General features: G+C 42.4%; 1 protein-coding gene across 1 annotated transcript in view; it reads left to right on the top strand.

Moving 5' to 3' along the window:
* BIRC6 (baculoviral IAP repeat containing 6) overlaps window positions 1-12,680 on the top strand; it is a 354,060-nt gene that overhangs the window by 296,912 nt on the left and 44,468 nt on the right. Inside the window, exon 66 of the mRNA XM_067562654.1 lies at window positions 12,050-12,260. Within this exon, the coding sequence (XP_067418755.1) occupies window positions 12,050-12,260 (211 nt within the window). The remainder of the gene's footprint in view (window positions 1-12,049; window positions 12,261-12,680) is intronic.

The raw sequence follows: 12,680 nt of genomic DNA, 5'->3' as shown, positions 1-12,680 counted from the left end.
GCAGTTTTTGCTGACTCACAATGTGCTAAAAATTTAAACCTGTACCCCTAGCCATTTCTAAGTATTACAATACATTTTATGTTTTGAAATTTTAATACAATGTGTTCTTTCACTACCCCCCTTTTCACCGTGGTTACTTCCTTTTCATTGTCCAGGCATTGCCACATCCCAAACATGTAGTATTAGCCCCATTTTACAAAACAAAAACAAAATACTTACAATTTTAAAATGGGTGTTATAAGTAGGGTCCTTGAAGAATCATAGGAATACCTCCTGCCTTTGCAGTGTCCTCCAGAGAGGGCAGCATGATGGCAGATGAAATTCAGTATTGATAAATTCAAAGTAATACATGCAAAAATAAATTATTTGAACTATTCATACATCTAGATTAATTGTAATAATTCACGAAAAAAGACCTGGACTTCATAGCAGACACCTCATTGGAGATTTCTGCTAAGTATTCAGTAACTGTCAAAAAAAGGAATGAAAATATTAGGTTGCACATCCATCTTTGGGATGGGAAATATTGAAATATAGTATTTTATAAATTAATTTTCTTTGAATGCTGGTCCCTATGTGGTTTCCAAACGTGGGTGTATATGTGCGTCTGAGCCAGAACTGTTCATAGCAGCATTCATCGATTCGTGTGTGCATGCAGTTCCCTCTTACCGCCGAATGGCCAGAGTTGGAACCCTCATCCTAGCTCTGTATTAGTAGCCTTCTTAGCGTTATTGTATATAGTTTTTTCTAGCTGCTCCTTTTTGCACCACCAGAACAGCAAACAAGCACGTCTTTGCAGAGCTGTTCCGCACTGGCTCCAGCTGTCCCATTTCCAGACCAGCATTTCAACTCAGAGTAGTCTTTGGAATGGGAGTCCGCCTTTTCACTGGCACGATCCTACCATCTAGAACAACAATGCCTGCCCTATGCACAAGTGTATGGACCTCCCACCAATGCATGGTTCTGGTACCATTATGATTCACCAGTTCTGGCAGATCTGTATATTTGGACCTACTAGCACCATTGAGACCTGTACTGGCCTTCCCTGGTTTTTACAGCTCGTCCCTTGTTTTATGAGGAACGCCGAAATGCTGCACCATCGGCACCGCCAGAACCAATGGAACCACCAATCCCCACGAGAGTGTTTTCCTCCCCAGACGAAGCACTTATCTTGCCTTCCCTTTCTCACGGTAGATGCGGCGGACACAGCATCCAGCTTCTTGACTTCAGGGGTGGTACTATGCAGGGACTCTTGATACTCTGGTTCTTCTTCAAGTAATGGTCCCTGTGTGAATTCCGTTATGGTGTGCATGCATGCCATGCACTGGAACTGTTGAAAGCAGTGTCTGTCGATTCGTGTGCACGCCATGCGTTGCCCATGTGGTACATCCGAGGTCTTATATGTCTGCGCGGGTCGACGCTCCCTCAGTTTCCTCTTACTGCCACATGGCTAGCGTCAGAACATCATCTTCTCCTCTTCAGACCTGAGTAGCAAGTAAACGTTTCCATTGTTTGCAGTTAGAATACTCAGTAAATCATTAGTCGTTAGCAGATTGTTAGTAAGTTGTTAAGTTCAAAAAAAAAAAAAAAAGAGAGAGAGAGAGAGAGAAAAGAGAGTCGGATAGAGATCCAAGTTCATTTCCCCACCCCTGTTCGTGTGGGGGAGTCTGCCAGAACAGGCAGGCTTCAAGAGCTGCACCTCATCCCGCGACCCTTCTCAGTACGTGACGAACATTTGCATTGCTTATGTTGCTTGAGGGAATTGCACATTGCATTGTGGTGCTCCATCTGCCGCCCCTTCCCGCTGATAACATGAGAAGTGAGGCAATTCAGACTTAGAAAATTCCTTATGGAGGGAAGCTATGCATCCTCGTGTGCACCATGAGGTGGCACCAATGGACCCACGGGAGTACACACCCGCACTGGTGATACCAGCGTCGCCAGCCGCATCGGTACCGGCGGAGCTGTCAACACCAATGAAGTCACATAAGAAGAAACATAGTCATGGGCACAAAAGTGAATCCCCGAGAGGAACCACCTCTAAACACTGCGTTCCCTCCCCGAGTCATGACCAGCCGGGCGAAAAGTTGCGGGCAGATTCAGCGGCTCTGGTGCCCAAAAAAGCTAAAACTGACAAGAAATTGAAGCATATTGTCAGCCCGTCCACCTCTGAAGCTCCCATGGAATATGGACCGTCCACAAGTCCACCGGACCCAATACCATGCATTCCAGGATGGATATACCAGTTGACTCTCACAGCGGAACTCTGTGGACCTGTGGATGGCTCAGCTCATAAGGAACCACAGAATAACATACGGCCACCATCTCCGGCCAATAAACCGCTAATGTTGCACCTCCGTCCAGTGCGAACATATCCTGTGATTCCATCAGTACCGCCAGGCCCACAACCGCTTACTGTCCCACAATCCTGGCTGACAACATGCCATCATTTCACCATCTGCATCTCCACTGGACGACCAGGGCCAATATCAGCAGCTGCTATGATGCATGGCGACAATCCTGAAACTGACAGCGGAAGACATCACAGGATGAATTCCTAGACATCCTTCAATCGTCAGGCCCAACTAGGATAGCGCTACTGATCCATAAGGCTATCTTACAGCCAGTGCAGGTGATCTGGCACACCCCAGCCTCCTGTGCAGCAACACCCAAATGGGCTGAACGCAGATATCTGGTACCAGCCAAGAATGCAGACTTTCTTTTTATGCACCCATCGCCTAACTCGCTGGTGGTTCAAGCCTCAGTACAACGGGCCAGGCAACAACACCCTAGAGCCACCCCTCTAGACTGGGCTGTGAAAAAGTTAGATCTTGTTGGCTGCAAGTTATACTCTTAGTGGGCCTTCAGTTTTGTATAGCCAGCTACCAAGCCATGCTCGCAAAATATGATTTCCAGTCTTATTCTAGACTAGCGGAGTTCCAGGCCTCATTACCGGAGGACAAATTTGTAGAATTTAAGGCCTTAATAGAGGAAGGCAAGCTAGTCTCCAAGGTTGCCCTCCAGGCAGCAGTAGACGCAGTGGACACAGCAGCATGATCCCTTGCATTGGGACTTCTTCTACGACGTGACTCTTGGCTACAGACCCCGAGGTTTCCAAAGGAAATCCAAACAACACTGGTAGATTTACTATTTGACCATCAAAAATTGTTTAGTGACAAGACGGATGAGACTCCACTCCATGAAGGACTCCAACCCAGCACCACTCCATCTCACAGCTTGGCATTTGGATGGGACTCGCAGGTAGACAACGCCTGCTCCTCCCCAGTGCAATGGGTGCTCTCACACAGCCGTCGTCCCACGACCAGGGCTTGTTATCAGGCCAAATGGAGATGGTTCACTCAATGTGCTTCAGACAGTCATCACTCTTTATCAGCCACAAGTACTCCAACCATCCTAGACTGCCTCCTCGCCGTACGATGGCTAGGGCTTGCTCATTCCTCTATAAAAGTTCATCAACAGCCATAAGTGCTTTCCTCCCATCTGTGGATGGTTCCTCTATTTTTTGTCATCAAACTGTCACTAGGTTTATGAAGGGTTTACTTAATTTGTTCCCAACTGTCAGGGACCCCACTCTGGCCTGGGACCTGAAACTTATCCTTTCCACACTTACTAAACTGCCCTTTGAACCCCTGGCGTCCTGTGCTCTCCTAAAGCCACAACAAAGATTGTTTTCAAAGATAGATATTACCTCAGCTTGACATGTTAGTGAACTAGCGGCCATGATGGCAGACCCTCCTTTTACCATCTTTCACAGGGACAAAGTATCACTGAGGCTTCACTCCAAATTTTTCCCTAAAGTAGCCTCCTAGTTTCACCTCAACCAAGTTATTCACCTTCCTGTGTTTTCTTCCTCTACCAGGGAGAGGACCCTACAGTCTCTTGATGTCAGACAGGCGCTAGCCTTTTACCTACAGAGCACTCGCCCCTTTGGAACCTCGCCAAAACTCTCTGTGGCGATAGCAAACCATTGCAAGGGGCGTGTGCTTTCTTCCCAGCATCTCGCTCACTGGATCGTTCGTTGCATAAAAGGAGTGCTACTCCCTCTGTTGGGTTCAACTTCCACCTCGTATCAGACACACTCCACAAGAGCACAGGCAACCACAACGGCCTTCCTCACTGAAGTCCCATGGCAAGATATTTGCAAAGCAGCCACTTGGGCTTCCATACACACATTCACAGCTCACTGCGCTTTGACTAATGCCACCTCTACTGATGCGCCAGTGGGGACTGCAGTCCTACAAACTCTGGGATCTATGGAGCCCTAGCCCTGCCTCCATATTGGTTACTGCTAGCTCTGCTCCCATGGTGGAATTCACATAGAAACCATTACGCGAAGAAGAAGGGGAGGTTACTTACTGTAACTGATGGTTCTTCGAGATGTGTGGTCCCCAGCTGGATTCCAATCCTGCCCCCCATCCCCTCTGCTTAGAGCTCGATGTCTAGGAGTAAGAGGAAACTGAGCGGGCGTTGTCCTGTGCAGACAGTTCCAGCTTCAGTGCATGGCACACATGCACAATCATGACGGAATCCAGATAGGGACCATCGAAGAACCATCAGTTACAGTAAATAACTTTCCCTACTCTTGGTACTTAGGACTCTTGGTACTACTCAGGGACTCTTGGTTACAAATGTCGGGGTTCCCAAAGAATGTCCAGACAACGCAAAATACGATAAGACCATCCAGTATTCAATCTTAGTGCTCCCTTTTAGTCTCACCAGTACTGTTTCATTGATCTCCTTTCTGTCTGTTTATGCGTCGATTCACCTTCCTCCTCTCCCAGACTTCTTCACTCAGCAATGTGGCCAGCTCAGACATCCCAACCCAGAACTACTTCACCTCACATCCTGTATTTGGATGGGACTCATGAGTAGACAACACATGCTCAACACCAGTATGCAGCGTCCTTTCGCAGAACAGGTGCCCATCCACTGGAGCATGTTATCAGGCAAAATGGAAATGCTTCATGATGCGGGCGGCCTGTTACCCCCTCAATCCAGTTACTATCCCCACTATCCTTGATTACCTTCTCCACCTTCAACAGTCATGTCTTGCCCACTCCATCCAGGTCCACCTACCAGCGCTTAGTGTCTTCCTCCCGACAGTGGTTGGGGTTCTTCGTCTTTAGCCATCCCATCTTGACTCGTTTCTTCTGTGGTCTCCTCAACACCATCCCCATTGGTCCGAAAGTCCACCCCCTCCTGGAATCTGAACCTCATCTTCTCGACAGTCATCAAGCTGCTCTTTGAGACACTAGCTAGTTGGTCCCTTGCCCACCTCTCCATGAAGATAATCTTCTTGGTAGCAATCACATCCGCCCGATTGGTTAGCAGATTGGCAGCTATGATGGCGGACCCACCCTTCACAGTCTTCCATAAAGACAAGGTGTCCTTATGACTCCATCCCAAGTTCCTACCTAAGGTAATCTCTGTTTCATCTCAACCAAACCATTCACTTCCCAACCTTCTATCCAAAATTGCACGCCTCTGCACTCCCTCGATGTCCATCACGTTTTTCTTCTGTCTCCAGCACACGCGTGACTTTCATACCTCGCCCAAGCTTTTTGTTGCCAATGCAGAATGTTGCAGGTGCTGCACCCTTTTCTCTCAACATCTCTCCAAGTGGATCTCTCGTTGCATCAAGGAGTGTAACTCACTTTCTCAAGTCTCTCTGCCACCTGGCATCATTGCTCATTCCGCACGGGTACCCTCCTCGCGGATGTTCCATGGCAGGATATTTGTAAAGTGGCCACACTGTCCTCTAGCCACACTTTCACCACGCACTATGCCATAGCCCTATTGGCAGCAGTGGCTGAGGCATTTGGCCATGCAGTCCTACAGTCTTCCACTTCTGGTGAGCCCTCACTCCCATCTCTACACTGAGTACTGCTTGCTACACTACCCACATTTGGAATCCTCATATGGACCAGCACACAAAAAAGAAATGAAGGTTACTTACTGTTACTGGAGATTCTTCAATATGCATGGTCCCTATCTGGATTCCAATCCCACTCTCCTTTCCCTCTGCTACAGGCTCAGTGCCTGTCAGTAAGAGGGACCTGTAGAGGCGTCAACCTCAGAAGACCTCTATTGTACATGCAGGTCAATGAACACTGCTACAACCAGTTCTGGCTCAGGCGCATGACATGCATGCGCACCCACATTTGGAATCCAGATAGGGACCACAATTCTCAAAGAATCTCCAGTTACAGTAAGTAACTTTCATACATGCACTCACTTGGAATACTATTTAAGTCTGTTTACCCAATCTAAAGGTAAAATCCCACCCCCCCAAAACCAGAGGGGTTTCAGAGATAGTCAATGAGAATGAATCAGGGAATGGGAAAAATCTCCTACCAGAAGACTAGAACTGCTTAGCTGAGAAGAGACAAATAAGAGGCGGTGTTATAAAAATGTACAGAATGATGAATGGTGTAGAGAAGGTAGATTGCGAACTTTTGTTCACCCTTTGTTGTTATACAGAAGCAAGAGGAATTAAAATTGAAATGTGGCAAATTTAAAACTGATAAAAGGAAATGTTTATTCACATAATGCACAATTAGCCAGTGAAATTCATTGCCACAGGATATCACTGGATCAAGAGATTAGCAGGATTCAAAAAAAGATTGGACACTTACAGATAATAAGAAAAATCCAGAGTTGTTATAACAGATTTCTTTTAAAAACAAAGTTTCAGAAGTAATATAAATGCTCATGTGTCAGTACATAAGCCAGTATGTTAATTTTCAGGGAGTTGTGGACCATTTACTCCATAACTGCCTCCTAGAGGATTTCTTGAATCTTGCTTTGAAGCAGCTGTTTACTAGCCACTGCCGGGAACAAGATACTAAACTAGCTGGAGGTGTGGCTCTGATCTAGTATGGCAATTCTTCCTGTGAGAGCTGAGGCCTTTTGCCTGCAGCATCCTTCTCCTTCATATATTTGTCCCCATATACTTCTCTCTTCTCATTTACTCACCCAGTTCAAACACAGCCCACCTTCCACTCCCCTTAATATCCTTTCATTCTTATCTTTGTGCCTTATTCTATACTGCCCCATATGCTAGTACTCTTATCCTTATTTCAATATGTCAGGTGCCAGACTCACGTCTGAAAACCCTCCTCAAACCTCACCTCACCTATTCCATGCTATACATGTTTTTAAAAATGCATTATCATAAATAAAAAAAGCCCCAAGATACAAGAGTACTTTTGGTGAATCAGTTTTTTGTTTAAATTAAAAAGCCCTTTTGGGAATGGGATGGTCTGTTCTGTTTTCTGTAGTGCCAGCTCATTGCATGTGCTTCACAAATAGTTATAATGGGAGTGGTAAATTTACCAAAATCATCTGTACCAATTGAATTGCTTTTATATCAGTACAGCTGCCTCCACACTAGTGTGTTATGGGTACAAAATTGGTATGTGGTCAACTTGAGGGTACATAGTGGAACATTGCAAGGGCTCTCCAGAAGAGCCTTGGTTTACTCACGGCATACAGCATAAGGTAAATACTGCACAGCTTCTAAAGCTCACAGGAGATAGTCTCCATTCTGTGGGCCTCATAAGGCATGTGAGATAGAGCTTTCCTTGGTGTCTTGTAACATAGTCCTGGATTTAATATTCCACCCTTTCTCTTGACATGTTCTTTTTAACTTGTTTTTAGACCTGGATATTATTGGAATTGCCGTTACAGCAGAATATTTGTTGTTTCTCTCTTTTAAATTATGTTTGCATGTGCTCTATGTGCAGTATTTGTAAAATACATTACCACTGAAAAGTAAAATATAAGTTCTGTTTTGGCATCCTTAGCCAATTAAGTTGCACTCAGAATGTTAAATGAATTGGAAAAATAATTTAGTGCTGCTCAATATTATCTATTTAGTGGGCCATTAGGCCTGTCTGTTCTTGGTTTGAGTGTGTTAGAATAATAAAGGAAATCAAAAGAATCATTAGACTACAGAGCTTGGGTGATGTTATTCCTTTATATCATTTAAAATGATGTTTTTATTCTAAGAAACTGCTTGCCATCAATCTATTTTTCACAGGTTTTTAAATTCAGGTTACTATCACATGTGGATTGTTTTGGATCTACTTAGAAAATAGGAAGAAGTTGGTGATGAATAATTAGGTGCATTTCAAGTCCGTAAATGTGTTCTAAATTATGCAGACTATCCAATCAATTCTTGGTATCCAGGGACTGTTAACCAGGGCTCAAATTTTCAAAAGTGACTTGTGATTTTGGGTGCGTTAATTTTTGGTGGTTCTGCTTTAGACATCTTTAAAGGGGCCTAATTTTTCAGTGTTGATGTTTGGCACTTTCTGAAAATCAACCCTTGGTCTCAAAATGGGCCCCAGAATTGGAGAGAGAGACTATCTTTAGTCAGTTCTGTAAATCTTGGTCATTGAAGAGTCTCTTTGTTGACAGGAGTCTATCAGAATATTTTTTTAAATCCAAGGATATTTGCCCAGAGTAAAGGATGCTCTTATAATTTCACTTTTGAAATATGGAGAAATTATAAAAAAACCAGGATGGAAAATGATTACTGAAGGTTTTTTTTAGAATAAAAATAAAAAAATAAAATTAGGATTAAAAATACTGTGTGATATTAATACATTCAACACAGGATACTACAGGAGGCAAGCTACCATACCAAATGTACTAATGGTCTGTTCCAAGATGACAATTCCTCTGTTCAATTTACAGTAAAATGCCCAGTGTAAGCATTTATAATTAACTTGTGCTATCCTAGTGGTTTCAAAATATGAATGACAAGCTCTTGCATAAAGTATTTTTGTAGAAATAAATATGGCATTAAAAACTTGTAGTAAACAAACTAGGAAAATATGGCCTAGATTAAATTACTATAAAGTGAATGTGCAACTGGTTAAAACACCATACTTGAAAAAGTAGTTATCAATGGTTTGCTGTTAAAGTGGAAGGACATATCAAGTAGGATCCCACGGAGGTTTGTCCTTGGTCCAGTACTATTCAATATTTCATCAACAATTTGGATGATGGAGTGGAAAGTATGCTTATAAAATGTGGAGATTTACACCAAATTGGGAAGGGTTTCAAACACTGAGGACAGGATTAGAATTCAAAGTGATCTTGATGCATTGGAGAATTAATTTGATATCAATAAGATGCAATTCAATAAAGATAAGTGCAAAGTGCTGCTACCCTGGGGAGGGGAAAGTCAAATGCACCAGTACAAAATGGGGAATAACTGGCTAGGCAGCAGTGCTGCAGAAGAGGATCTGGGGATTAGAGTGGATCACAAAGGGAATATGAATCAACAGGGAGATGCTGTTGGGGAAAAAAGCAAATGTCATTCTGGGGTATATTACATTACACATGGGAGGTAACTGTTCCAGTCTACTCCAGTTTACTACTGCTGAGGCTTCAACTGGAATACTGTGAGATGTTTGGGGCATTACTCTTTAAGAAAGATGTAGAGAAATTGGAGAGAGTCCGGAGGAGAACAACAAAAATAAGAGGTTTAGAAAACATGACTGAGGGAAAGGTTAGAAGAATTGGGCATGTTTAGTCCAGAGAAGAGAGAGGCTTGGGTGTGGGACATAAGACTTCAAATATATTAAGGGCAGTTATAAAGAGGATGGTGATCTCCATGTCCATAGGAGGTAGGATGAAAAATAATTAGCTTAGTTTGCAGCACAGGAAATTTAGACTAGCTACTAGGAAAACTTTAACTCTAAGGATAGTTCAGTACTGGAACAGGTTATCTAGGGAGGTTGTGAAATTCCCATCTGTGACCCTAGCAGCATCCCAATGCAAGAGGGAAAGGCCTCACTGGTATTGGGTAGTGAGTTTCAGCTGTCCTGACCAGTTCAGTGTACCCCAATTCATTAATGTCATAAACTGTATCTGATATGTGTCCTATACGGTATCATTGAAAAACTAATAACTGATTATTAATATTCTTGAGTGGTGTGTATACAGTAAACTTCCAAGGGACCACACAAATGTGAAGAAAAAGTGGAACTAAAATGCGTTTATCAGACAAGTCTGGGGAGTGAGTAAACAGGTTTCTCCCAGATAAAGGACAAGTTGATGCCTCCGACCAGGTGGCATCAGAATCAATTGGCAATCACCTGGCAAGAGGTCATTCATTTGCATCAAAGGGGGCAGAAACAAATCTCAATCTGCATCATAGCAAACACCAGAGGGGGAAGAAATCATCATAGAATTTACTTCACCCCGAGACACCATGTTTCCTTTCTCACAGCTTGAATGAACTTTATTTGAGGGGGCAACCTTCAGAAGCATCTCTTTCCAATATTCGCTTGACTATGAAAGAGAGGGGCAAAGAGCTCCAAGTTATCTTTCCCTAGGAAAACAAGGGAAACCAATACCCTGTACTTCTGTGGAAGGTCCTGACTGAGAGACAGTCAGCCATGCAGGATGCACAGAGATTGGCAAGAGAAGACACTTTAAACAAAGACTATACCTTGCTAGATCTAGACTTTTAAGATGCATGTTTTACACCTTTATTTGTTTGTAACCCTCTCTACCTTTATTTCTTTTACTTGGCATCACTTAACCTATGTCCCTTTATTAATGAATTTGTTTAATTTTAATCTAAACCAACCCAGTTCTGTATATGAATTGAAGTGATTGTTACCCAACAGCTTGCCACATTAAATGGAGTTACTGTCTCTTTAAAGGGGCAAATGAACCGTATTATTTCTCTGAGTGGTCTAGGAAAGAGCTGGACACTTCAGGGCAGATGATTTGGGGCACATTCGGGCCTGGGAATGTTACTTTAGGGTCACTTGGCTAACAGTAACCAAGGCTGATGGAGACCAGTGTGTGACACTGGTGTAACAAGCAAGGTGCTGGAGTCAAAGTTGCTGATTCCGGGCTGCTTATCACACAGATACGCAGTGCATGCTTGTATGCTGGTTGAGAGCATCCACACAAGGAGCTACACAGCAGAGCATTTTAAGGCACCCAGGGTTACAGGGCAGGTGGTGACTGGTCTGGATTGCACCCCAAAATGTGACACTATCCTTGGAGGTTTTAAAGAAGAGATTAAACACCTTTCAGGCATGGTTTTGGTATACTTAATCGTACCTCAGAGATGGACTAGATAATCTCTTGGGGTCCCTTCCAGACTTACATTTCTATGATTTTTGGATGAATTTGTTGTCTCATGTTCTATTTATAGTTAAGGGACGGGTAATGAGAAGTGAAAACTTGTAGTATGCCTTAGCTCCAAGGGAAGATGTGCTAAATGAAACATTAAAGTGTTCCTGTATGGTTCAACCTTTTACTAATGCAAGTTGTCAGTTAATCTTTTTGCTGGAGAAAGCAGAAATTTATTTTATCATAAACTCATTCATTTGTAAATACTCTGAACTAGAGCAATGGTTTTCTCTGCAGTGCAGTTAAAAATAGTATGTCCTAGGGACAGAGGAAGCAGCTGTGTAAAATATCTGAGTATTGCTACATTTTGAGGATTTCTTTAATATGAAATTCAGTTGAGAAATTACATTCATTAGCTGTTTGAATTCATGAGTGGAAAAGAAAAATAAATACCATGAGGTGAGAGAAATCATTTAAAGTATGTGCATATATTTGAATGATTTAGAAGTCCTTGTTTTTAACAAAATATTTATTTCTACTTACAGTTGCTTACATGCCTGCACTACAATCTATATTGTATACAATGCCAGCCTTGGTAAAATATACTAGCAAGTGAAGTCTAATGTTGGGGTAATTTTAAAACATAATTTAGTTAGCATTTTTTCCTGTTCACTTTGCTCCTTTTTTCAATCTCTGTTTTGGAGTTTAGCTACGTCTACTGTTTTTTGCCCTGTGTGTTACTTTGAGATTTTTTTCTCTTTTTATCTGCACTCTTGCACTGAGACAAATCTGAAAGATTGATTCTCATTAAATGAGAGGATAAAGGGAAAAATCAGAATATTGTCAGCCATTTGAGGTTAGATTGGAAGTTATATTATTTTTACCTTTTGTTGATTTAATAAAACATTTGTTTTCTCTCTTGTAGTTTTGGATATGGCCAGGCATGTTCCTCTCTACAGAGCTCTGCTAGAGTTGCTCCGTGCTATTGCCTCATGCACCTCTATGGTGCCACTGTTGCTGCCTCTGTCTGGGGAAAATGGTGAAGAGGAGGAAGAGCAGATGGAATCTCAAGCTTCTGTTGGCACTTTATTGGCTAAAATGAAAACATGTGTGGATACTTACACCAATCGATTGAGGTACAGTAAACATTTTAATCTCTCCGGGGCTTTCCTATAAAGTATTTTTGGACCATTATGATTATAAATTTTAGAAAAAACAAAAGATGCAAAGATAAATATCTCTGTATTTGTGCCACAGTCCAAAGTGATAAAACCATGTACCATTTTATTACCTCTGCTAGGTTTTAAGGTGATTCTTCAAACATCTCTAATATCATTATTCAATTAAATTGATTTTTACCAATTAGCTCCATAGTTTAAACACTACAACCTATCAGTTTAATCAAGATTTATCTTTAATCTTTATGTATTTTGTTTTACTGTACATTCCTCTTACCATAAGTTAAATCATAAACTTGAAACTTCCAAAATAAGTTGGTATGTTTGGATATTTTCCTGCTTCAGTAATAATTAGGAGTAGGAAAGAGTGGTGTTTAG

This window comes from Emydura macquarii, unplaced genomic scaffold (genome assembly GCF_026122565.2).
Source record: "Emydura macquarii macquarii isolate MOO-44397 ecotype Brisbane River unplaced genomic scaffold, CSIRO-AGI_Emac_v2 contig_2457, whole genome shotgun sequence".
Lineage (NCBI taxonomy): Eukaryota > Metazoa > Chordata > Testudines > Chelidae > Emydura > Emydura macquarii.
Note: the sequence above shows the minus strand (reverse complement) of the source record. Positions and strands in the feature narration are given on the sequence as shown.